Raw genomic sequence first — 26,684 nt, forward strand, 5'->3', positions numbered from 1 at the left:
GAAATACAAATCTTTTGTAACAATGTAAAAGTCTTTAATGTCACTTTTGCTCAATTTGATGCATACTCGCTGAATAAAAGTATTAATTTACTTCAAAAAAAGAGGAGAAAAATGTAACTATATGATGTAGTTGCTCATTTCCTGACTACTTTGCTGATATCATAAAAGGAATGTCCCTTTTATACAGAACATTTATAATGTTATGATGTATAAATTCATTTGTAGCATTTAAAATGACTTTAGTTGTAGTGTTTTCATTTTTTATTTTATTTAATTAATCAAAATAGTATTGAATTTGAATATCGGTCAGAATCATTGGATTCCTAGTTCATTGTTTGTTACATTATTATGTTAAATTATTGTTGTTACATTATTATGTTAAATTCAGTAAGTGGCAAGAAAAGTATAGAAAATAAAAATGTAAAACTGTGTGTGTGTGGGATCTTTTTTTTTTGGAATTATAATGAATAACAAGGTTAAAAATCTATTTTCTAACTGATCCTTTGGGTCGCACTGGAAGGTCAAATGAAGCGTTGAGCACATTGTATTGTGCGATGTTGTACTAATTACAGCATTTTGTTGTATAAATCACATTATTAATATAATATGGTATTCCTCTTTAAAATAAACTTCTCAGTGTAAATATGTAACTTCCAGCATCCCACCCTATTTTGCGCAGGAGCAGATCAACGGTCTGGTGAATCGAGTTTGTGGCAGAGCATTGGAGAAGGGTGGAGTGAAGCAGAAAGCCGTTTGCCCCAGCAAGACACCAGCAAAACGAAGCCCCAGAAACAAGAGCTCCGCCTTGATTCCCCTCTCCAGCGCCGCTTCAAATAACACTGGCCGCTCCTAACCAGACCAGACAGACCGTCAGCGACATTCCTCCGGGTCTTCTTTTATATCAGGTGCTCCTAATACTTGTGTACAAACACTCTTCAATACTCTTTGTACTTACTGTGTAATATATCAATACAACAAGCTGTTATATTGCACTTTTGTATTACAGATATGTGTAGTAACTGGCTGGTTAGTCCAATATATTGAATGTACGGAGGTTAAATGTTACATCGCATTTCACGTCAAATATAAGGGGGCGAATGCACAATTGTTTGGGGCACCTGACATAAGGCTATTGGGTCTCATCCAACAAGCACGCAACCTTTTGCACTAGTATTGAGATTGGTTTTTAGATGAGTATTTTCGGGTTGTTTTAGCATTAAATCGAGTATAGATATGCGTATACATAGATATAAATATATCCTATACTATTCCTATCATTTGTGTTTAACTGGTGCTGTAGTGACACTTTTCTCCATCACCCTTACGGCCTGTTTGTCTCTTGGGCTCACATTTATTACGTCTTAAAGCTGTCAGGAACAAGAACGAACATGCTTGATTACAGCCCACACATCAAACGCTGCATGTATCGTGGTTACTGGCATTTCTTTCTCTAGCTACAAAAAAAATAAACTATTTTAAATTGCGGGCTTGACACTTTTGCATAGATCTAACATGTGAAGGAGCCCGTGAATGTTTCTGATGGCACCGATAAGAGATTTCCTTTGCGAATTCCCATCTGGAGATCTCAAGGCCTTGTGTGAGTACACTAGAAACTCCCCTCTTTTAAAAGCACATTTTGAGGCCTTTTAATAAACATCTTTGGAGTACAAATAACAAGTTTGTTCCTGAGGGCAGTTTGTGCTTGTTTTTCAAGTTGCTATGTCAATTGTAAATGCAGTTTCTCTTTTATCCCACAAACTTTTGTCCCCCTGACTTTATATTTGTAATTGGTTACCAGTGTTTCGTTTTCCCGTTAAGAATTAAATCTTTCTTTTGTTTTCATAGAATATTATTGTGAAATACTAATATCTATCAAAAAAATCCCCTAATATGTTTATATGCCTGTAAATGTTAAATTGAGCCTTTGAGTTCGGGTCTCTAGGGGTTTGGATGAGAAGGTCGAGATGAAGAAAAAGCCTTACTTCTACATTGGTTTCTTCATCAATATAAATTAGATGTTAACAGGGTTGCTACAAAAACATACAAAAAATAAGTGCTGCTTAAATCACTGAGAAGTATGTCATAGTGGTGATCCCTAGTTTTTTAGCTTTAATTTTTTTATTCAAAAGGAAATGTCTTTTACCCAAAAGTAAACTATTGTGTAGGCCTAGCTACCCATTGCACTGACTGTATCAAAGTCTTGTAATCAAACACGGTAGTCGCCCCTTTCCAAATGACTGACTTGTATTTAAGGTTTAAAAAAACTGAAGTGTTTCCAAAATGTGGTTGTATACTTTTTATGGCCTTAAAATGTTTTTCTTTCTTTCTTTCGTTCTTCTTTTTCTTTTTGTTATCCTTTTCACCATATTTTATACAGTAATACTCCTGATCCTTGTACTGTTAATTTATATGCACTGTTATTCAGTCCTCCAGTCCAGTGGAGATCTTGTTGGTTACTTTTTTTTTTTTACTTTTTTTTGGTTTTAATAAATAAATCACTTGTCAATCCTTACAAAAATGGCCTAGTTGTTTTTTTTTTTGTTTTTTTTATGGAGCTGCACAGAGTATTTTTGATTTTATGGACAATAACTGGTACAATAGCAAAATTATAATTCTACATTATTTAGTGTCAAACAATACATACAACACTACAAATGTAAAACAAAATAAAATTAATTTGAAAATGCTAAAAGTCAATTTTGGTATCACAAAATTATAATGTACAGTATGAAAAATGTCTATTCAAAAGAATACATTTAACAGCATTAAGTTAATAGTGTTTTTAAAGATTAACTTTGAATGTTAGGTGATGGCCCATGTAATCTAAAAACGGGAAACAAGCATGTACAATTAAATAGCCGGTATCTGTTGATAACGGATCTAAAATAATACAACTGTTCATTGTTAGTTCATGTTAGCGCAGCTACATTAATATTACCGGCTGTTGATTTGAATATTTAGTATATATTGACACCCTCCCCTAAAAAAGTTCATTTTAACTAATGTTAGCAAATGAAACCTTATTGTTGGAGTGTTATATATTTTTATCATTTAAAATGTTTATTTTGATTTCAGTATTTTTTTTTTAAGCACTTAATACTTTTATTCAGAAAGCATGCATTAATTTGATGAAAGTGCCAGTAATTTTAAAGTGTTACAAAATAAATTGTTTGTGAACTTTCCATTTATCAAAAAAATAAAGTTTTCAATTCTAAGAAATGTTTCTTGAGCACCAAATCAACATTGTTATTTTTAATTGTAATAACCCAGGTGAAAAAAGTGCACTTCCATAATATACTTTTAATTTGACTAATTTTGTACTTAATATACTAAAAATGATTCTTTAGTACTTCTTACGATAAACTTAAGATCATGTAAGTATAATCAACTGTGCTATTTTGGGACAAGTCAAGTCAAGTCACCTTTATTTATATAGCGCTTTTAACAATGTAAATTGTGTCAAAGCAACTGCACAATATCCAAAAAAAAAAAAAAAAAGGAAATAGTGTGTCAATAGTGTAAAATGGAAAAAAAAAAATATATATATTTGCAATCAATTGTGTACTACAAGTGGTGACTAAATAAATTTTTAAGCACAGAGATATTATGTTAAAAGCGCATTTTAGTTCATATTCATGGTGTCCCATAAATATGTGACTTAGATGATCTTAAGCTTATCTTAAGAAATACTAAAGACTCATTTTTAGTATATTAAGTACAAAATTAGAGCGCAAAAATAGAGCACTTAATACTTTTTTTTCACCTGGAAATTTATTACAATATAAAAGTTTTACTGCATTGTGGATCAACAAAATGTAGTCTCGGTGAGCATGAGACTTTCAAAAATATAAATTGTACTGACCCTAAACAATTCACACATCCCTTGTTCTTGAAGGCATTTCTTATCAAAACCCATGCAGTCAGATTTTACTCTTCCTTTTTAACCCTCATTCTTCTCGCTGCCTTAATTTCACTGTGATAACTCTTTATTCTTCCCCAGAGGTAACCGGGTTTGAGAGCAACAGCTTGCTGTACGGGAAGCCTGTAAATTCTGTAACCACAGATGGTCCAAATGTTCCCAGCTATTTTTATATCAGAGACTCTCTGAAGTCATCAGTGGAAGATATTTGCCTTAGATCACTATGATATGACATATCAGTCCTAGATTGAGACTGTCTTTGAGGCCCCTCTTATTTCAATGTATATTTATTTTAATTCAGCCTTTCAATCGGCTCAATAATGTCATATGCAAAAATGAGCTCTGCATTACAAATTCATGCAACATACATAAGTGATATTAGCGGGAACACTGTAAAATGTTTATTATTATATAATTTGGATGCAATAGGTAATATGAAGAATTGTGTCATACATTGAGTTGATTTTTATTATTGGGAAAGAATAAAACAAAAATCACAGTGCTAAGAGAAAGAGGTGCTTCTCTAGGCTGAGCACGAACAGTGTTCTATAAGGCTCCAAAATCATCTCAAAGTGTCGCATTAAGCCATGAAGAAACATCAGGCCGGTCTTCAGCACGCCTTCTGTCTGGGCCTTGATGTAAAACAGGTTTTCATCCAGAAAATCCAACTTAAACGAGTGTGTTTGCCATCCGTGGCCACTAGGGGGCCTGTGTGTCGCTGTCGTCTGAGCTTTTGAGCAGCTCAGTTTCTGGGAGGCCCATGAGGGCTGTGTCAGCATGTACCTCCTCCTCATCTGACTGGACCAGTGGAGAGTCTCCGCTACAGCTTTCCTCGCTGGCGTCCTCTTCATCCGGACCCTCGGTCATGCCGCTGATGGTGTCGGTGCAGGAGGATGAGACGGAGGAGACGGGGTGCCGTAGCTCTGTCTGTGAGGGCACCTTCAGGCTGATCTCTGAGGGGGACAAGCCAGGCTCCAGAGCTGGACCACCTGCAGAACAGATAGAACAAGGTTAAAATGTGTCACGCCATCTATTTCAGAATATAATTAGTCCTGAAGTGCATTCGCAACCTTGAATACTTGCATGCTATGAGAGACAGGTAAGAGTCTAATGTGTTCACAGTCATTCTACTCATTCCTGCACTCAGACACAAATCTTTTTGAATTTTCTGAGTATCTGAAGTATTTAGTTGAATAATAAAACTAGTTGAGGATGGAGTAAAATACTATATAACTTCAGTGTCACATGATCCTTCAGAAATCATTCTAATATCCTGATTTGGTGCTCAAGAAACATTTTTTGTGCTGCTTAATATTTTTGTGGAAATGTAATACATTTTGTTTTTTTCAGAATTCAGTATGAATGAATATGAATAACGCTGTTAAATCTTTAGCAAATCTCAAAATGAATATGTATTTTTCATAGCATTATAATGTGCTACAACAACTGATTTTGGTTTTAGTGTTTAATATTTAATTTATTTGGACAAACTAGTATAGAACTTTAATATTAGTGTATTCTAATTCTGAGATGTGAGGAAACTCTTAAATTCTGATCAGACAGCTCAAACTGAAATGGATCTGCAAAAAGTCCACATTTACAAATGTGGTTTGAGTTAGGTATGTCCTAAAATCTAATTGTGGTAGTGTGAACAAATCCAAACACATTAAAACAAATTCAGGTTTTGTTCTTTTAAGTTTTTGGTTTTGTTTCTTCCCACAAGCCATCTCTATTATGAACACTTAACACTCCCCAATAAAGACTCCACGGTACATCAATTCTACTGAGTGCAATATGTCCTATATACTTATTTATGCCACCTACTTATTTTTGTTACATTTTCTATTTATATACCTGCACAAACAACATATCTCTGCACCACCACTGTCCTATTTTTCCCTTGTAAATAACAACTTATACATATAATTGTGTAAAATGTTTTTATCATGGATTTCAGTGAGATACTGGGATTTCCAGTGCCATAACAAATTCCTTGTGTGTGAGCACACTTTGCCAATAAAACTGATTCTGATTTTTGCACATTAGTTATTTTTGTGTTTGTTCTATAATAAATGTGAGGGGAAAAAAACCTAACAAACACGAAATCAAGTTTCATTAAAAAGTAAAGCCCAACCTGTGTCAGGAGACTGAGCACTGCTCTCTTCCCCTACGGAGCTGAGGAAGACATCGAGAGCCTCATGATCGGACACATCCGTGAGATCCATTTGTTCCAGGAGGTCAACATTCACCTCCATTGAGGACATACTGCCTATTGGATCTGCCCCAGAGAAATAAATAAACCTTTCACTTCGTGAACTCAAACACCAAACCGACTGTTCACTTCAAAACCTACAGAACAGCATGTTTAGTTCAGGAATACACAAGCAAATTTCACAACATAATACAGTGAACAGATTGACACACGAACAGAGGAGCCTAAGACAAAGAAGAATGAGGGATGCAGGGGAAAGCAGAGTACCTCACACATCAGGGCAGCATTAAGGCAGCAGAGAGGAAAGAGAAGACCATCAGTTTAGCATCAACATCCTTGCACAAGCGCTTTAACCTCCCATTTAACATAGTAACAGTATGTTTAAATATTCATGAAGGGTTGGACACAGCCTTGAGCAGTACATCATATAGAGTGGCTGTGATTTAAACTATTTTGCTGTTATTTTCTACACTTTACTAAGAAAAACAGAACAATCGCATTTTGACTTCTAAAACACTGTTTACTGTCATATGTGTTTGCCACTAAACACATAAGACACTACACAAGGAGAGTAAAGATGGAAAGAAAAAGGGTTGTTAAGTGCATTATGAATCAATTTCAGACATTTGAACAAGTATGTGCAGAAGTGGTCCTTCGAAAATAAGAAACTGACCTCTCCTGTCGGTGATCTGGAGGTATCCTGTGGAGAGGTACTGCTCCATGTCTTGCTGAAATGCCTCTTCAAAGTACTTCTGCCGCTCCTTTAGCTTGACCTGCTGCGCATGCTCCATCTCCAGCACTTTCTGGGCATGTTCTGCATCGAGCTCCGCTAAAGAGAGATATAAAACACCAAGTAGGTTACAAAATGACAGAGAGAGAGAGATGGGGGATGGAAGCACAAAATGAACTGGAAAAGGGAAGTGGATTAACCCTCAGAGAATTGATGCAGAAACATGCAACATTTGCTTATAACAATTAAATAGTATTTCAATTAACATAATTTAAAAATAATTGTTTTCTATTTTAATATAGTTTAAAATGTAATTTATTCCTGTGATGGCAAGGCTGAATGTTTATCAGCAATTACTCCAGTGTCACATGATCTTTCAGAAATCCTTTTGATTTGATGCTCAAGAAACATTTCTTATATTATCATAGTTCAAATTGATTGTGTTGATTGATATTTTTTTTGGAAACTGATATTTTTGAAGATTCTTTCATGAAGAGAAAATTCAAAATAACATTTATTTGAAATATTTATTTATAACAATGTAAAAGTCTTTGATCAACCACTTTTGATAAATTTAAAGCATCCTTGCTAAATAAAATATTAAATTCTTTAAAAAAAAATTTAAAAAATAAATGACCCCAAACTTTTGAATACTAGTGTTCTTATATAACTTTTGTTTTATAATTATAACAGCACTGAAATGTTGGAACTCTTGAAATCCCAGTGTTCCATTTTTTTTAACCCGTTGCTTTCTAAAAACACATTTAAATATAGAATATTCTCTGAGATCTCTGGAATTAAACGGCCCAACTCCACACACAAATGTTACAATATCAACACAATACCAGCTCCAATATCTGCCTGATATGCATTTCCCACGACACTTTGCAAATATCTAAACCAAACCTCTGACATCTGAACTTCAACATAACATTGCATACACTGTCAAACATGCTTTCTACAGCACATCAAAGAACAAGATCCCACACAAGTGTCTTTCCAGCATGCTAGCTTACCGGAGAATGTGAATCTTTTCTAGTAGTGGAGGAGAACGCAACGCTTCTTTTGTGTGAGCGGCACAAAAGCATAATTGACACAAGATGCAGTTAAATTCTTTATCGTTCACAGGAAGTACATACACGTCTCTGAAAAGCAGGAAGTTTGCCTGTGGTATTTATGGGTGTGATGTACGCTTAAAAATGTACGGTACAAACATCCTGCCAAAGCTTATGGTGACACATCCTAGATGCAACTTTCTAGAATGAAACACAAAATATTTCAAGACCTAGTCACCAATCACTCTGCATTTTGGAGAAAGAAACTTTTAATACATGAAAGTATGCACATAGCACCATCAAATACTGTATGGGCAGGCATTGTCTACCATCATAATCATCCTGTATATTGTGTGAGGAAAAGAAGTCCACTGATAAAGCAGTTAAATGTGCCTCTGTTATTTGGATGTGGTCTTAACCACAGTCCTGTACCACATTCTTTTTAAACAGATGCAGGTTCAACAGTGTTAAATAAAAGTTCTGAGCTGAATGTAAGCATGCTCACTAGGAAACCATTGTTGCCCATTTCGCCACTATATTAGCCTTGCAAAAATGTAAATGAAGTAATTGAAGTTGATGCAAAGCAGATTTAAAATGAACCGAATCTTTATGCATGTATTTTCAAGACACTAGTTCAGCAATAATATTTGGTTGACATTCCTCTGATGCCACCTACGGTAATAACCTGTCCAACCCCTAACGATTGTCAAATCGATATTTCACATTATTCAATCTCTTCAGTAATAACACTACCTGGTATAGGAGTAAAACAATTGATTCTAATGTAATGTTAATATAAATATTGGCTTGATGTTAATGACAATAGCATAACTCTTTTAAGTCAATATTAAGATTTTAGGCAAAAAATGTTTGTTTTATGCAAGGAAATATTCCTAACTCTTTCATTCCAAAGATTTTTTTAGAAGCCAGTAACTTCTTATGCTCACCAAGGCTGCAATTAAACTAACTGTTTTCTACTTTATAGATTTGAAAATGTAATTCATTTCTGTGATGCAAAGGAGCGATTACTCCAGTCTTCAGTGTCACATGATCCTTTAAAATTCATTCTGGCATGCTGATTTGGTGCTCAGTTATTATTGGTACTCAATTACAAATAATTGTTATCACTGTTTCTTTTTTAATGGTAGTGTATCACAGTTTCAACAAAAAGATTAAGCAACACTGTTTTCAACATTGATAATAAGAAATGTTTCTTGACAGAAAATAGAAAACAGTTTTTTCACAATATTAATGTTTTTACTGTATTTCTAATCAAATGAATGCAGATTTTGGTGAGCAAAATCTAAATTAAACCAAACTCGCCCAGTAGTTTATTTCTAATTAATTACACTTTAATTATTTCATAATTATAGTAGATTACTCAACTTATTTGAAGGGCTCTACATGCATGAAATGGATTTATTATTGCATTTGACGTCACAGATCAGGATAGCTGCTTTATTTCTACTTAATGCATTTGAGCTTCAGGTAATTGGCTCAAAAAAAACAGAGCAGCCATGAGCTCCTGAGCAAGTGCCATTAAAATAAATGGGAATGCTAATGAATAGCTTCCTCCTCCTTGAATGATTCCATGTCCACAAGAACTAAATCATGGATACTGCATGAAAGAAGTAAATCTGCGGGGATAAGCTGTGCCTTCTGTCACATTTTCCGTTGCGTGTGTGTGACAGCTAATCATAGATGACGGCACGAGATGAGCCCCAGGCGCTCTGATCACACTTCACATCCTCCACACGTTCCTCAGAAAGAAGGAAACATGTTAAGAACATTTGTGAGGGCCAATGCACAGAAAACCACAGCTGAGATTTCAACAACACAGTTGCATAATCTACTCACTGTGAAATTTTACTGATGACAATTTTTGTAAAATCTCCATCAATCTTCTATTAGGAAAATGGAGCATGAAACAAATATTAGCGTGGTGATCAAAGATGAGGCATCTTGAAGCTAATCAGCCCTAAGGCCAGACAGGTTAAATGACTCATTCTAATGAGCTGACCTTCCTCCACACACAGAACAGAACCCCAGAATCCAGCAACAGGAAGAGGAAGCAGAGAGAAGAATGGGCAAACACTGTCTTCTGAACTGACAGATCATTCAACACATGGATGTTTCAGTATCAGTCATCGGTCTAACTGCACTCAATTAGAATGAACAATGAGTTTGTACGAGTAGATCCTTTTCTTACTGTATTTCTTAAACCTAAAGGTTCTTTGTGTCAGAAACACATAGTAAGAAACCTTCACACTCCCACAAATCAGGAGCTACAACCTTTTAAAATACTGTGGGGATGAAATCATCTTAAAGGTATTCTTAAAGGTTCAACTTTATGTGTGCATTATAGCCACAAGTTTGCACAGCAGCTCTGCAGTTTTGTCTTCTAGACCAGACCAGACCCCACCACAACCACCTCGAGATGTCAAGCAAAAAACATGTTCACAGACAAATACTAAATGCTCCTTTAATTTATATTAAAATGCATATCAATTCATACCTAGTTATGTTGTTGTGATGAAATCTAATAGATAACATTCAATGGGTTAAACTGCTCAAATAATTCAAGTGAGAAAATATTTTAAAAAATATCAAATAAACATACATGCTGTATGGTGTTAAACCAATGCCAGAAGAAATGATAAAGGCACAATTAAGCATAATGTTTACTATTAACTCTAATAATATAATTACGTTATAACTATTTTTTAACAATTCTGTCACATAAACATTAAAAAATTACATCTTGTCCCAACAATGGGATTGATTTCATGTTATTTGTATGTTAAGCATTCATTCCATTGTAATATATTTCTAATTACAGCTAATGATGTCAATACTCTCTAATGTATGCTGAATCTCTGAGATAACTTTTTGAGATTGTACTGCTTGAGCCCCCTAGAGGTTACAGATCTACAACCCATTCATTTAAACCCCAATTTACAAGTCAAAGTGAAGCATGAAGGCATACAAATTAAGCAAACAGCACTGTGGCTCTTAAAAACATCACATTGCAGCAATGCTCTCCACACATAGCACAGCAGAAATAACCCCAACTTAAAGTTAATAACTACAACAACTTGCTATCGATGACCAGAAGGTCTTTTGCACAGATTTAGAGCAACATTTCCATAAAGTCTTTTATAAAAGTTTAATTCTATGCACTGCATAGGCTTGCATTATGATAGCTGGTACTTAAAAGGCAAAGAGACACAAAAGGCATTGTAGGCATCTTAATCTGTGCTGAAATTCCATTACTTAAGCCTACCAAACCCAAAGATGACTAACAATGACTGGAAACCACCAATTCAGATCTCTTGACATACCGCCAGAACTGTGATACATTGGCACATCAAATTAACCTTACAAAAAAAAGAGTGCCTGGAAACCTACAAGAATCTCTCATGCTGCTGTCCAGAGTTCCCGATGTGGACATTTTGTATTTCTCCTTGAAGAGTGAGGATGAGCTGAAAGCAGGACCGATACGCCAGAGACTGCAGTTCAAGTCAATCTGAAGAACGGCTAAATGAACATCTTATATTCTGCTGCACGTTTTATTCCATGAGCAGCTCTTCTATGGCCAGGAATGCTGAGACATTGCCTGCTCAGGGACACAGAGCTAGAGATGCAGCTGGAGTGAGGAGGAAAGCAGGGAACGTACCATTCACAAACCTGTAGGGGTGAGGGTCTCTAGGAAACTGAGTTTCATGTCAAATATTTGCCTTCATCGCTTTGTGATCTGGGACTAATCTGCCAATCTTATACTGTTTATTACACTCAACTACACTTATGATTAATGGTACAATTAGAGAACATAACGTCAGTATTAGTATAAATAATCATTAGTTAGTCAGTGTCAAAAAAACACTGCAATCTGACAAAGAAGCACATTCACTCTGAAACTCCAGTTAACGATCAATCTATTAAAGCTGCATTTTACACTGCAAAGCACAGCTCACTTGCTCACAGACAGGAAAAATGAATTAATAGAAACATAAATAATCATTTTAAAAGCTAAATAAATAAATAATCAAGTATAAGGTGTGAAGTCTTGAGCACACTGCCCACACAAAAGACGAGCCAATCTCAAGCAACACCACCTACGTACCAAAGGAAGTGTTATAAACAGTCTTTACCACTTTCTCAGTGACAAAGACAAGGATGCAAAATAAATGTTAAAAAAACAAAAACAAATCTTATCCTTAATCTCGACTTTTTTTTTCCAACAATGAGGACCTGAATTTTCTGTAAATAAAGGGCATGGATAAGTGAACAATGATACACATTCGCCTCAAGACTATTTCTTTTTAGTACAACATCTAATTGATACATCGAGGAGCTATGATGATGAAGGCGATTGTTATTTATACTGGACTGTTGGTATGAACAGATGGAGCAGGCAGCCTCCCCTTGGAGGTCAGTGTGGAATTAATGGCATCATGAGACCAAATAAAGGCAGCGGCCACGCACTAGAGCAGTTTTGCCCTCCCTAAGGTTAATTAGTGTCGCCTGGGTAATTACTACACAGTTCTTCTCAATGTTGAGCACTAAATCAGCTTCATGCGGTAAATAAAAATGCTAAATAATATAATAAAAAGAATAAACTGTGATCCATTTATGCCTAGTAAACCTACACTTCCACCAAATAAGAAACCATTGTAGACTCTCTGACCGTTCTTCTTTCTACCTTTAAATCAAAATCAAATAGTCACTGACTCATTCCTTTCACTAAACTAGTTATACTTCATATTCATATACTCTATAATTAACGAGTCTAAGAAATTATAAAATAAAGTCGAAGAAATTACATAATTAAAATGCATAATTATGAATAAATAAATACAATTATAATATTATAAATAATTATATAATTATAAATAATTATACACACGCTGGTTCAACTGTTTGGGGTCATTAAGAATTTTTAATGTCTTTAAAAGAGGGCTTTTATACTCATCAAGGCTGCATTTATTTGATCAATAAGTAAAAACACTAGTATTGTGAAATATTCGTATTCTTATTTGTTTTGTTTTATATATATTAAAGTGTATTTCTGTGATGGCAAGCACAGAAATATGTTTCTGAATTTTTAGCAGCCATTACTCCAGTCCTCAGTGTCACATTATCCTACAGAAATCACTATAATATGCTAATTTTGGTGCTTAAATATTTAATTTATTATTAGCAACGTTAATCAACAACAGTGCTGCCATTTTTCTGTGGAATCCATGATCCGTTTCTTAACATTTATTCATTGATGAATATAAAGTTCAAAAGAATACAATTTGAAATTTTCTTGTAACAATGTTAAAGTTTTACTGTCACTTTTAATCAATTTAAATGTTAAAAGTATGAATTTATTTTATTTTTATTTTCAATTAAAAAAAGAAAAGTATTGCACCAACCCAAAAATATAAATACATTTTAGAATTCTAAATAAAACAAATGTTTTAATTTCTAAACACATATATTATCTATATATTATACTAGTATTAGATGTGGAGGTTGGCAGGTTATGCTTTTTGGGATTTAAAAAAAAATATTTCCTACCTTTGAACGACTCGAGCTCTTTCCTAGAAAACAAATAAAGCGGGGTTACATTAATGTATACATCTATAGCCAACCAAATAGCACACGATCCCACCAGATGTCATATTAAGTCAGCCCCATTTAAAACAGGCCCAGATTCCTGAGATAAAGAGGCTACAGCTTTTCACTGGCACTGACAACTGAGCCCAGCTGCTTTCCAACTCACTGGGCAAAGCTAGAGATGTATGATTTAGCTGCAGGCTGAAACAGTAAGAGCACGCAGCATCAAAACAACCACAGATGCCTGTAAGATTACACAATACACATACATGCTTTCCTTTAGCCTATATTTTGTTTGTGTTTCATAGAGTACAAGGATATTCGGGTGTTTTCAATGAAACTTATATCTGCATGTGGTTATTCACTGCTTCTGTGCAAATCTTCAAAACACACTGTGTGCAGTGTTCATTACAATGCAAATCTAAACAGCAGGTGTCATATTGCTTGTTCAGACTCTTATTCAATACGGATGCTCTAATACGTCCTCAATATTGCCAGTGTGCAAAATATTGCCAAAAGGACATGCTATGTTCTGTTCTTTCATTAAGTTAAAGGGGCAAACCCTTGATAGACGGATCCTTTGTGTTCTGCAGTTATTTTTATTTAATAGACATAAAGGGCACATCAAACTGTCTGGGGCACTGTTTTTACCTTTTTTCCTTCTTATAGTTTTCCAGCTGCAAGATCTGAAAGTGCTTGAAGCGCTGATGCTCACATTGAGCACACAAATCCTCAAGATACAGCAGACGACTCTCCGTCTCCTCAAAGTCAGCCTCCAGATGAGCTGTGCCAAAGCATGAAAAAGTAATAAGGTTTATGTTAAAGAAAATAATATGTACAGTATAAAAAATGCCAAAGCCCCTATGAATGTGTCCATCCTATCAAACTGGAACAATATACTATTACAACCAGCTAATGAGTTCTACAGTTCTGATTTCAGATGCAAGGTATGGTGACATTTTGTAATTTCCATTATGAAAAGTACATTTCGTCTGTACAGTCAGTAATACTCATTACATCTCAGACTAAATAGTGAAAGATAATCGACAAAAAGGCAAATTGTTTGGTGTCATTGTGAGTTAGTAGAGAGGCAGGACTTCATACAGCTACATAACACCACCAAGTGGCTACACTAAAAATTCCCCTTGATATAAATCCATTAGAATTTAAAGTTCTCTCTGAATTCGAGCTCTGAAACCTCTGACGGAATGTAATATGTCTTATCTGCTTAGATTGGAAAGAAGGTGGAAGAGGATGAGGTATTTAAACTTGATCACTTCATGTGTATAAATAAAGCAGGAAACCAACTGAACAAGCATGCAAATTCCATTTACATTCAGAAGTTCACTTCTTGCATTTCCTGCATTAAACAGTACAGTACTGTTTTATTAACCTATTTATTAGGATGCATTAAATTGATTAAAAGTGACGGCAAAGACATTTATAATGTTACAGATTATTTCTATTTCTATTACTTCTTTTGAATCTTCTATTCATGAAAGAGTCCAGAAAAATGCATCACAGTTGTACTAACTACAGTTAGCCTACATACAGTATTACAAAGAAAACTTCTTTTGTCCACAACTCTACAAAAGAAAACACAGCAAAAAGAGCTTATAACAAATGAACGATCAGAGCAACCACTAGAATTTATCTGGCTATTGTTTAGTCTCCGGCTGCACAATACATTTTGTAAAGGAGCCAAGTCTGAAGATTAATGCCTGAAGCCTATAGGTGCAATGTTACAGCATGAACAACAGCGACTGACATCAGCAGATGGAGCTCCACAGGAAACACTCTCATTACCGTCCTGTATCGCAGTTACACACAGAGTGTGAAGCTTTGCAAAGGCAGTCAAGGTGATCTTATTTCTCTACTGTCACAGTAAAAGCTCCATTTAAGGCCAGATGAGAAGTACAATAATGATTTCATATAAAAAGTAGTTTATATAACTTTATTTAAAGTTTTCTGAACTGATCATAGATTTGTATGAGGAACATGTGGAAATTTAGGTCATTATTCACTGATCCTTCCTTTCACAGCAGCTCGTGTTATATTATATTCAAATTTGGCTAGACAAGAAAGATTGTGTCACCTGGGGATAAAGATTCAAAACATGGAAGTACAAATGAGCTACGGCAGAGAGGAAGATTTGTCAGTGAATCCAAATGAGCCGTTTAAAACTAAGGTAATATTAACAACCTCCTTCTCTAACGATGAATATCTCAGATTTGTCATTGAATAAGTTTCTTATTGTGTTATGACTGTTTGTGAAAGTCTCACCGATACGTGAGGTGATAGTCTCCAGGTCCGAGAGGAAAGCAGGGATCTGCTGCAGCTGTTCCTGCAGCTCCAGCACTGCTCCTCGTCTCTTCTCCCAGTGTGCACACAGCATCACAATGTCCCCATCCACCGTCTGACAGACAGAGACAAGCACAGAGTTTCGTTACCATAGTTACAACACCACAAACCCTCAACTGTACAGAGTTAGATGTGTGAACTTACTTCCCCTGTCTTAGCACACTCTTTAGACCGCTTATGAAGAGCCACCCAAGTGTCTTCATATCTGGTGAAGACGAAGGCCATACATTTCAAAACATGGTTATGAATACATTTATCAACTTCAGGTATTTACGAAAGTATTCCCTTGTCTCTTTAAATGGATTCCACTGCATTGACATTTTTTGAGACATTTGTTGAAAAATGTAAAGTCACTTACCGACTGAGCAACTCGACTCCAGCGGAATATTGTGGAAAGTATTCATCTCTTCTGGGAGAATATGTACAAAATATTTAAACAAACAAAATATACATATAAATATTAAATATTAAAAAACATACAAAAATATAAAAGATGAGACATACAATTTTGGTGTTTGCATTTTATACATAGAAAGCACATTAAATGCAAATAAAGTGTCAAATATTTCAGGGTAACATATAGATTTATGTTAAAATGAAACAACATACTTATTCTGTACTTATTAAACTAAAAAAAAGTGATCAGACTAAATTATATTATATTACATTTTAATTATTCTCGCTGACAAATGGGTAAAACTTAGTGGTTTGAAGGATCATTGAAAAGATTCATAAAGATTTAAAATTACAATTATTTAGTTTTGGGGACTGTACTGTGATCCTTTTGAGTATTTTAATGTCATTTAATGATTCCTGCTCTAAATACGCTTGAATATATTTTTTCGTTACATTAACTATTGTTATATTACATTTTAGTGGGTGTCTTCTGTAAATCATGATAAACATGTATGATAGTCATAATTAAATTTTTTGCTCAGAAAAAAATAAAACATGACATTAAAGTTGTAATAAACTTTTTTTATGTTATGTTATATTATATTATTATATGCATAGAGGTTTTAAACTTGCTATAGAAGCTTACCTTTGTTTCTTCTTCACTTTCGACTCCTTGGATTTGTCGCTTAGGGTCTTGATTCTGAAAAGTTTTAAAATATGAATAAGTAAATATCTAAATAACACGCCATAAGTACAAAACTACTATATTTTATTTGTGTTCGATTACTTAAATATGTTTAAGTGCTGTCGGTTTATTACTGCACCCATTTATTAAAGCACCAAGTGTCATTTGGAAACATTTTCGTTTCCACCGTGTTAAAAATAAAAAATGTTTTATATGAGAAAGCTGTCATAAAACGCAGAAATGCTGTCTCGCCCATCACACGACGGTCAGCTGAAAGTTATTAGTACAATTCCAGATTGCAGATGTTAGCATGCGGCTAACTTGACAACACTGAACATCTCGAATGGGTCCCTCGTCCCATAAAAATACATTATTTAACACACATTCTTTTTATACCCATTATTTATGCTTGTTTTGTGAATATCTAAGACAAAAACAAACTACACACTTTGTTGTAAGTGAGACGATTAGCAGGCTAATTAGCTAGCATACACTTCTCGGATCTCCGCTGAATAGTGGACACCCTCGTGAGGAAGCCAAAGCAGGAGTTGTGTCAATATTATGTAATACCTGTAACTTACACCTAATTTTGCTACTTCAACATCTTACTAAGACTCTGGAGAGTATGAAAGCAGCCAGGCGGTAAATAACATACCCTGATGTGAAGTCCTGCTGCACCGTTTGCAGTCTCTCTTTGAAATTCTCAAACATGTCCTTGATAAGCTTTAATCCTTCTACACAGACTTGATGGATGACATTTAGATTAGATCTGTGTTTGCTTACAGTCTTTCACGAGGGCTTCAGTCATCCTTTGTCAGATGACAATGTCCTAATGTCCCGTTGTGGGCTTTGCTCCGTCGGACAATGTCTGCAGGACTAACGTTAGTTGGCTCATTCGTGCAGCCACTGTTTTGCCTTCTCAATGATCAATAGTGGATTTGGGTCATTTATTATCATCACACCGAGTTTGTCTGAAATTAAAATTGTTGTCTGTCGGATAGCTGTACTAACGTGTGTCCTTCCTGTAAGTTACTAGTTAAACACACGCCCCCCAACTCAGAGTGAAAGTGACTGAAGTGTTGTTCTGTGATTCTCTCATTTTATTTCAGCGAATCGGTTCAGTATACGTTTCGATTCAATGAACCGGTTCAATATATTTATATAAATCTATGTGTCCATATTGTTGTTTAAATGTTATTTGTGTTCAAATTTGAGCTTCGTGTTTTTAAAGTGTGTCTGTGCTATGCCATTTTTAATGCGATGATTCAGTATTCTCAGTGTAAAGTACCGGTAGTTAAAATTCAGTTGTTTCAATCGTAAAATTCATTATTTAAAATTCAGTTGTTTGTAAATATAATGTAATAAATTGACCTTTAGACGACCTGTAGAATAACACAATTTCGTTTCTCCTTGTACATAAATGTTTGAATGACGATGAGTGTGGCACAAACTCTTTGCGAATCAGTTCGATCGAATCATTAAAAAGAACCGGTTTAAAAGAATGATTCGCGAGTCAGACATCAGATAACGGAGAGGCGGATCCTTTAGTTGGAGCAGGGCTTCATAAACCTGCCCTAGCTGGTTTTCCAATGGGGTACGAGCAAGCCTCGTGAGCCACGGGACCGTCTCTCCGCTATCCTGGACTGAGTGTGTAAGAATAACTGCATTCACCATGTTATGCCACATAACTCGTCCGGACTCGGTGGTTCTGGAAGTGGAGGTGGACCCAAAAGCAAATGGAGTGGACATTCTCAATAAGGTGAGCGTCGGGAATTCACGTTTCAAGTTTCAATTTCAAGTTTAGGTTGTTAAATTTATTTAAACATTTCTTAACTCTCACATGCTCATTAGCATCGTATACAAAACAGCAAATGTCATGTATGAATGTCATGAAAAATGACTGCATAGAACACAAAAGGGTGTAATTTTCATCTATTGTTTTAAGATAATGGCTTTTAAATAATTATTTTATATTAAACATATTTTAACATTAATGAATTTGCTACATTTTATAAACTCTATACACAAAGATTTGTAAGAAACCATTTTCATTCTTTTGTACATTTTTTTTTACGCATCAGCAATTTACTTTGAAAGCAGGTGTTCTCTCATACCACATTCCCACTTCAAAAGTCCCTCTTATGTAATATGTCTTGTCTTTCTAAAGGAAGAGGGGTGCTAAGAGCCCAAGTCCTAGCATTCTTCAGATGAAAGCACACATAGCATACTTATGCATCCAAAAAATTCCCATTTAATGTTATTGTATTTAATTCACAGATATGTTGGAAAATGGGAATCATCGAGGTAGATTATTTTGGACTTCAGTTCACCGGTACAAAAGGAGAGATTTTATGGGTGAATCTCAGAAACAGGATTTCTCAACAAGTGGACTGCCTGTCTCCCTGCAGACTGAGGCTGCGAGTCAAGTTCTTTGTTGAGCCACATCTAATCCTGCAAGAGAAAACCAGGTGAAACTCTACCAAAGTGAATTTAAGTTGCAATATTTTTATCTTCTTGCTCATAGTTTTCATAGTTTTTCCATTACTGCAAAAAACAAAACAAAACAGGAACCGTCTTTTGCTGCAGTCTTTGATGTTTCACATTTTTGCCCAGCTTGGAGAACTTGAGGCACGTGGATGAGAGTTCTGTTTTTTTTAGTAGTTATTCTCATGAGCGCAAACAGGAAGCAGCTGCTTAAAGTGACAGTATTTTAAAAAAATCCTGTATGCTTCGGCGGTTCTGTTGTTTTGTGCTCTTAACCTGGACCCACATCTCCATGCATCTATTCATATGATGTCTTTCTTTTACCTCTGTGGCAGGGAGTTACCTGTGTACATGTTTGCTCTTGAAACTGGCACTCTTTCGGTTAGGGAGTGCCTCATGTAGGCCTGCTGAGGTAAATAATATTCCTCTGGAGGCTTTTAAGGGACATCTGTGTGTGCATGCTCAAATCTTTACAAATGTTCCCTGAAGTTCAATAAAATTAGGCCTAAGCGTTTTGTGGGATGCTCCAGAATACAATGGCAGTACAGTGTGTTCCCAGCTAGAGTCTAGTGGAGCTGTTCGGTCACGTCTGATGAGGGCTGTTGGTGGGGGTGGGGAGGTCTCAGTATGTCTGATTCTGAGTTGAAACGCACTGTAATGTGATTCTCCCTGTTGCATAATCTTATACAATGGCGGGACAAAATCCAGCTCCCTCTCCGTCAGCCTTTGTTATTCTTTCTCAGCCTTTCAATGCATGATTATGTCAACAGATTACTTATTATAGTGCAGGCTGTGGACTTCATTGTCTTATGTTAAAATGCATATTGGCTTAATAGGCTATACTTGTCTTATGTGATGCAGTACATGTATCAAAGTATACTGTACATATGTCAGTTGGCAATAGGTTTGATCTACATCATTGAAAAGTTTGTAAATGTATTATACTATCTCTTCCCTGTTTTCACATGTACAAGTGATTTATGTCAAGTTATAGAAATATGTGCCAGAAGTCAAAAGTCTCCTATTGTTACTAAAGTTCACTGGGTTTAGGCTGCTGTAAACCTGGCTTCAAGCCTGCTCGTCTTTAGATTATATCAGTGGGCTGACAGTGCATGAACATTTCTGAGAGATACAAGTTATAGAAATATGTGCCAGAAGTCAAAAGTCTCCTATTGTTACTAAAGTTCACTGGGTTTAGGCTGCTGTAAACCTGGCTTCAAGCCTGCTCGTCTTTAGATTATATCAGTGGGCTGACAGTGCATGAACATTTCTGAGAGATACAACAACTTAACTTTTATCATTTTAAAAATACAAAAAATAAAAACGTAAACATTGTTATTGTCACACACTGGCATCTCAATAAACCCTGTAAAGTCTGACATATTAAATAATAGTGAATAAAACCTTTAGACAATATATAAAAGAAAATATAAAGTTTGCATATGTTTTGTATCATATTTGATACATAAGGATTTTATGGCACATATGGTATAGTATAGTGAGACTATGGAGCTCACACTTGAGGAGGAAAAACACATCAGTTTTATTCAGAGGCCCAAACTGAGCAAAAACAAGCAATTTGGTTTAGATTTTGTTATGTATTTGGCTAAGTCAAATGAAAATCTGAAAGTTTGTAATGTAAATCAATTAGATTTATATATTAGTATAGCAGACCGCTTGCATAAAATGCATATCAGATGTCACTCTGTATCTCGCAGTAATATATCTGTGTAAGATATCTAAATCCTTATTTTTATGACTAAAGCTCTGTAGTGCAATGCAATAAATAAACATTCCTCAAAAGCCTGTTGTATCATAATTGATACATATATTTTAACACAGTTTTTCAAAACAAACGAAGAAAAATGTAGATAAACATGTAAACCTAAGTTGCATCAGTCCAGTAAATGTTCATCTTGAATTTTTTATAACAATATAAAAGTTATTGTTACTTGTATTTTATAAAAATCATTAAAGATTTTACAGCAAAAAGACGTGTACCACAACCATTTTTAGAATTCTACAGAAAGACTTTTTCTTTCCATGAAAGTATTAACTATCAGGCAGAAAGCAGCAAGCATGGATTAGTTTGTGTACAACACGTTTTTCACGTTTTGATCATGTAGATAATTTAGAGGCCTTAGAAATTCACATATGGTTAGGAAGTGGAGTTATGAAGGTTTTCTTTTCCCTTAGGGCACTAAAGTTTGTACTGATGATTCAGCACATTTCAGTAAGAAGCTAAAGCTTACTTTATGATTATGTCCACATTTATAGGGTTTCAACCAATCTGGCCTTTTTACTTTTTCTCCACATTTTTCTGTGTCTATATTCCATACACAACATCATCCATTTATCGTATGAAAATAATTTAGAAAAAATAATAAACACTGAGGTGTAAGTATACAGACCTGACTAATGCGCTTCTTGTTCCTAATTAAATAGACTTCACCTTCTTGTTATGAACTATGGATTTATTCAATGTTTCCATGTATTTTCTGTTGCTTTGCAGACATTTGATTCTGATGCACGTGAAAGAAGAACTTTTCAAAGGAAGCTTGCGATTGGACGTGGAGCAGGCGATTGAGCTCTGTGCACTACTGGCTCAGGCAGAGTTTGGAGATTACAACCATAACACAGCCAACTACTGCTACTCCCAGATCTATGGTCAAGACCCCAGCTATGACACTATCAACAAGTAAGAACACCGGAAAGTGTATATTCTCAGTCAGAGTAACATCTGTTCTTCCTCCAAATAACACTAAAGCAATTCTTCCTCTGAATGCTGCAGAAAGAAAGTGACAGAGACAGTTTTGTGGAATAACAGTGGTGTTTTTATAGTATTTTTTTGAGGCATACGTCACTGCAGGGTGTTAGTCAGGCTTCAGCGGAATATCAAGCCCTGCAGCTGGTTTCCTCCCTCAACTACTATGGCGTCGAGTGGCACTCCTCACGTGACTCTGAGGGACAGGAGCTGCTCATCGGGGTTGGACCAGAGGGCCTGTTTGTCTGCAAAACAGATTTCACCCCTATTGAAAGGTGCATATGTATGACAAGAAAAACGAGAACCATTGTTAAACACCAGGTCATTCAGAGATTTAATATAAATGTCTATAACAGCACCTCTTTATTTTTTCTTTCAGAATCATTTACCCAGTCATTCAAATGGCCACTCAGTCTGGAAGGAATGTGTATGTGACCGTTACAAAAGACAGTGGGGACAGTGTGGTTCTTCTTTTTAAGTTCATCAGTCCCAGTGCCGCCAATGGACTATATCGTGCTATCACGGAAATCCATGCATTCTACAGGTGAATATTGTTATGATTCTACCAAACGTACTTTAGTAAAGAGATTTCAGAAGAGAAAACTATTTTACAACCAGGGCTGCGTTTCCCAAAAGCATCTTAAGCTTAAGTACATCGTAGACCCATTGAATCCAATGGAGCTATGATCAATTTAGGCTTACGATGCTTTTGGGAAACGCAGCAAAAGGCTGTAATAATTTAGAATTTTTAATTTAGTTTGTATTTTAAATTTGTTTGACTTTTTATTTATTTTTTGTTGGTTTTCACTGTTAGTTTTAGGTAAGTTTATTCTAGTTATATTTATTTAGCATCTTTTATTTATATAGATATATATATATATATATATATATATATATATATTTATTTATTAATTTTTTTGGTTGCTGATTTTTATTTGTCAACAAAAAATGTTTTAATTTAATTTTCATTTTAGTTTTTGTTAACAACAATACATCTGTTTAAGTTTAGAATTTTTTACTTAAAGACATTTTGGTTAATGACTAAAATAGATTAATAGATTTTCTAGGTTGTGTATATTCACAACACCTACAATACAGAAACTTTATGGGCTCCATTAGTGATCAATACATTAAATATAAAAACATATAAACCACACATATATACCATAAAGCAATTTAAAACTATTTAATACCACAATTTGAACTTAACTCTTCAGGTGTGACACTGTAACAAGCTCAGTGAAGATGCAATATAGCCGTGACTTCAAGGGTCACTTGGCTTCCCTCTTCCTCAACGAAAGCATTGACCTTGGTAAAAGGTACATCTTTGACATCCAGCGCACATCCAAAGAAGTGTATGACCGTGCGCGACGAGCCCTGTTCAATGCAGGGATGGCTGTGACTGGATGTGGGAGCCCGAGAGACGATTGTAGTCTCTCTCCAATGAGACAGACAAAAGTTGAAAGGGAGGAACAGACGTACGTCGACTGCAGAGAAACTTGCGTTCTGAAGGAGAAGCTCCAAAGGCTACAAGAGGCCCTGACCTGCTCTCTGTGCTTTGAACAGGAGATCAATGCTGTGTTCTGTCCTTGTGGACATATGTTCTGCTGCTATAACTGTGCTGGCCAACTTCAGGTGATTATTGCATAATTATTACAATTATTACAAGTGCCATTTAGAACTATAAAAAATACATGTATGTATATAACTTACAATAATAAACAATATATACTGTAAGTCCAATTCTATCCATGCAGGTTGTGCTAAAGATGACTGTATCAAATATATATATATATATATATATATATATATATATATATATATATATATATATATATATATATATGATAAATACTATATATACTGTATATATTTATATAAAAAACACTATATCTCATATATTATATATAACACTATATCACATATAATATTGTGGAATATGTTTTTTTTCTTGTGAAAAAAATGTTCAACATATTCAAATAAAAGAAAGTGATTTTTTTTTCTCATGCTTAGCAGTCATTTAAATTGACCAGTTAAGTTAATGATTAAGAGAACTTACACTCTTAGGTTTACATAACCTCTGGTTACCCTCCTAACATATTTCTCGACGTGCTGTCAGCCATCAGCGGCTGAAGATCTTGATAATCAGATATTTCCCATTACGCAGCAGACCTGTGACCTTTTGAATTTCACCCTCTGACATCACAGAAGTCTTAGTTCAGTGGTGCATGACTGTATAGTTAAAACTGGCACATCACATAACTGCATAATTAACATGAACAATAAAAAACAAATATAGAAATTTAAATATGTTTGTGTGTTAACATTAATGAAATTTTCCCTTCTTTCCTCTCTTATCAGTGTTGTCCAGTGTGCCGTTCAGATGTGGACCGTGTTCAGCATGTCTATTTACCCACCTGTGCCAGTCTACTTGGCCTGGCAGAGGCAAAAACCACCACCTTCAGTGTGTCCAGAGGGACTGCCGTCTCAGAGGATTGTGGCGATAAAGAAAACACTTGCCAGATGTAAGATGGATAACATCTGCACACCATATATGGACACCATGAGACTATTTTAAAAATACAGAAGAAATGTTATGATAAGTTATACAGTGGTTCTTAAGAGTGAGTCGAACTTTTACAGAGTGAGGCCGGCCACCCCCAAATACCTCAAAAAAACAATTACTACTGTTAATCATACTGTTATTTTTCACAGTATGCACATTATTTATAGGCATAAAAATTAATAAACAGTTTTACACTGGAGGTCATTAAGAGAGGCAAATATTGTGCATGGTAGACAGCAACAGCAAATTTAGAAATGTACAAATAAGTAAATACAAATATATTACTTAACACTCCACATCATCTGTATTCTATAGCAGAAAGGATTTTTAAAAAGGTGTATTTTATATTTGTCTCTGTATGTATATAGTTTATCTTACAAATATTTCAGAAAATACATTTTGTTACATTACATGAAAAGGGTTTCTTTCTAGTGCTACTGCAGTATTCATAAAATAAGTCTATTATGCACTATATTACAAAAGGGTCCAAATAACTAAGAATTACGTCCTCTTTCATATTTACATGTTTTTCATCAATAGTTCGTTATGTAATAAAGAGCTTTTATGCACCTTTTAATACCTGCCTGGTATTTTTGTTTTTGTTTTGTTGAATTAATTCTAGGACCTTATTCTAGACATAGCCTATTACATATTTCCGTGTGCACTTTTAGTCATGCAACTGTAATACACACTTTTTCATATTAATAAAAAGACTTCTTTTAACAGTACAGAGTCTCATTTTAAGGTAGTGTACTGATATATATAACTGTACTGATATACTGTACATGTAACTACTGATATGCTATGTTACAGTACTGATATGTACAGTGTCTGTGTCGATTGTTAATTGATGGCAAAGGTTATAGCCAGTATAACGTTACGATAATTCTGAGAAGGCTAGGCAAGTACAGTAAAGATAACTATCAAATAAGTGTCCTGGCAGTGTTATACTTCTTTACAGAGCATGCTCAGTTAAAAATACAGTTTCAATCTGCTTATAATTTAATATGCTTACATTTAAAAATGATGTAGGCTAAATCGAGATAAATATTCTACTAAATATTTATGTATTTATTTAATTAATGCCGAGAGGCTTGTGTTCTTATGGAGACTCTCTCTACAGAATATATCAATACGCTAGTAGGAGGCGACAGGTCTTTATGATTGAGTCATTTATTTATTCACCTGATTCGTTCAAAAACATTAATTCAGACAAAGAGACAGACTGAATGCGGAACAGTAATTATCCTAATATGCCTGTCATACATTGCAAAAATAGTAGGAGTAATATAATGCTAGTATGCTGTTCGAATACAGCCACGTTTAATGATTGAGTCATTGAATAATTTTATCACCTGATTAGTTCAAACACATTGATTCCTTTAGAAACTAAACACTACAAATGTTTTTGTTGCTCGGAGACATTCAGCGGTTGGTTCTGCTTTAGCTTTGTTTGAAACTGTTTTCTTTGGTGGAGCAAAAACAGACAACTGGAACAATTGTGTCAACAATGTAAGTTACTGAATATTTACTTCTTGTTTATTGAACTGTTGTATGAAAGCATTTGTATAACAATACAGGTACATCTCAAAAAATTTGAATATTGTGAAAAAGTTCATTTTTCCTTGTAACTTATTTCAAAAAGTGAAACTCATATATTTCATATATTTTAGATTCATTACATGTAAAGTAAAACATTTCAAAAGTTTTTTTGTTTTAATTTTGATGACTAGAGCTTACAGCTCATGAAAGTCAAAAATCTCAAAATATTAGAATATTTACATTTGAGTTTCAATTAATGACCATCCCTACAGTATAAATTCTGGGTATCTCTTGTTCTTTGAAACCACAATAATGGAGAAGACTGCTGACTTGGCAATGATCCAGAAGATGAACATTGACGTCCTC

The 26,684-nt window shown here is 34.8% G+C and overlaps 3 protein-coding genes across 4 annotated transcripts in view; 2 read left to right on the top strand and 1 right to left on the bottom strand.

Moving 5' to 3' along the window:
- Nucleotides 1–2,566, top strand: part of LOC306878479 (protein Jumonji-like) — a 53,988-nt gene extending 51,422 nt beyond the window's left edge. The window contains exon 18 of the mRNA XM_079430884.1: nucleotides 680–2,566. Coding sequence (XP_079287010.1) covers nucleotides 680–853 — 174 coding nt within the window. The 3' untranslated portion in view covers nucleotides 854–2,566. The remainder of the gene's footprint in view (nucleotides 1–679) is intronic.
- LOC306878480 (dysbindin-A) lies at nucleotides 2,550–18,077 on the bottom strand. Of its 2 annotated transcripts, none has more exons than XM_079430885.1 (10): nucleotides 17,618–18,077; nucleotides 16,924–16,977; nucleotides 16,240–16,290; nucleotides 16,026–16,086; nucleotides 15,804–15,936; nucleotides 14,172–14,304; nucleotides 13,482–13,504; nucleotides 6,805–6,960; nucleotides 6,054–6,197; nucleotides 2,550–4,908 (listed from the first exon to the last, which is right to left on the bottom strand). In XM_079430885.1, exons 1-10 carry the CDS (start codon nucleotides 17,671–17,673, stop codon nucleotides 4,619–4,621), a joined length of 1,101 nt encoding a protein of 366 aa, XP_079287011.1. In that variant the 5' UTR covers nucleotides 17,674–18,077; the 3' UTR covers nucleotides 2,550–4,618. The 2 variants fall into 2 exon arrangements, with proteins under 2 accessions (XP_079287011.1, XP_079287012.1); XM_079430886.1 differs by having other exon boundaries at nucleotides 3,084–4,908; nucleotides 16,240–16,287; nucleotides 17,618–18,035.
- Nucleotides 18,078–18,174: 97 nt separating this feature from the next.
- Nucleotides 18,175–26,365, top strand: LOC306878062 (E3 ubiquitin-protein ligase MYLIP-B-like). The gene is made up of 7 exons (XM_079430158.1): nucleotides 18,175–18,721; nucleotides 19,240–19,430; nucleotides 21,959–22,144; nucleotides 22,288–22,485; nucleotides 22,590–22,754; nucleotides 23,428–23,845; nucleotides 24,572–26,365. The coding sequence occupies exons 1-7, from the start codon at nucleotides 18,635–18,637 to the stop codon at nucleotides 24,737–24,739; spliced, it is 1,413 nt and encodes a 470-aa protein (XP_079286284.1). The 5' UTR covers nucleotides 18,175–18,634; the 3' UTR covers nucleotides 24,740–26,365.
- Nucleotides 26,366–26,684: the final 319 nt, after the last annotated feature.

The sequence above is a fragment of the Barbus barbus genome (genome assembly GCF_936440315.1).
Source record: "Barbus barbus genome assembly, chromosome: 12".
NCBI classification, from domain to species: Eukaryota; Metazoa; Chordata; class Actinopteri; order Cypriniformes; family Cyprinidae; genus Barbus; species Barbus barbus.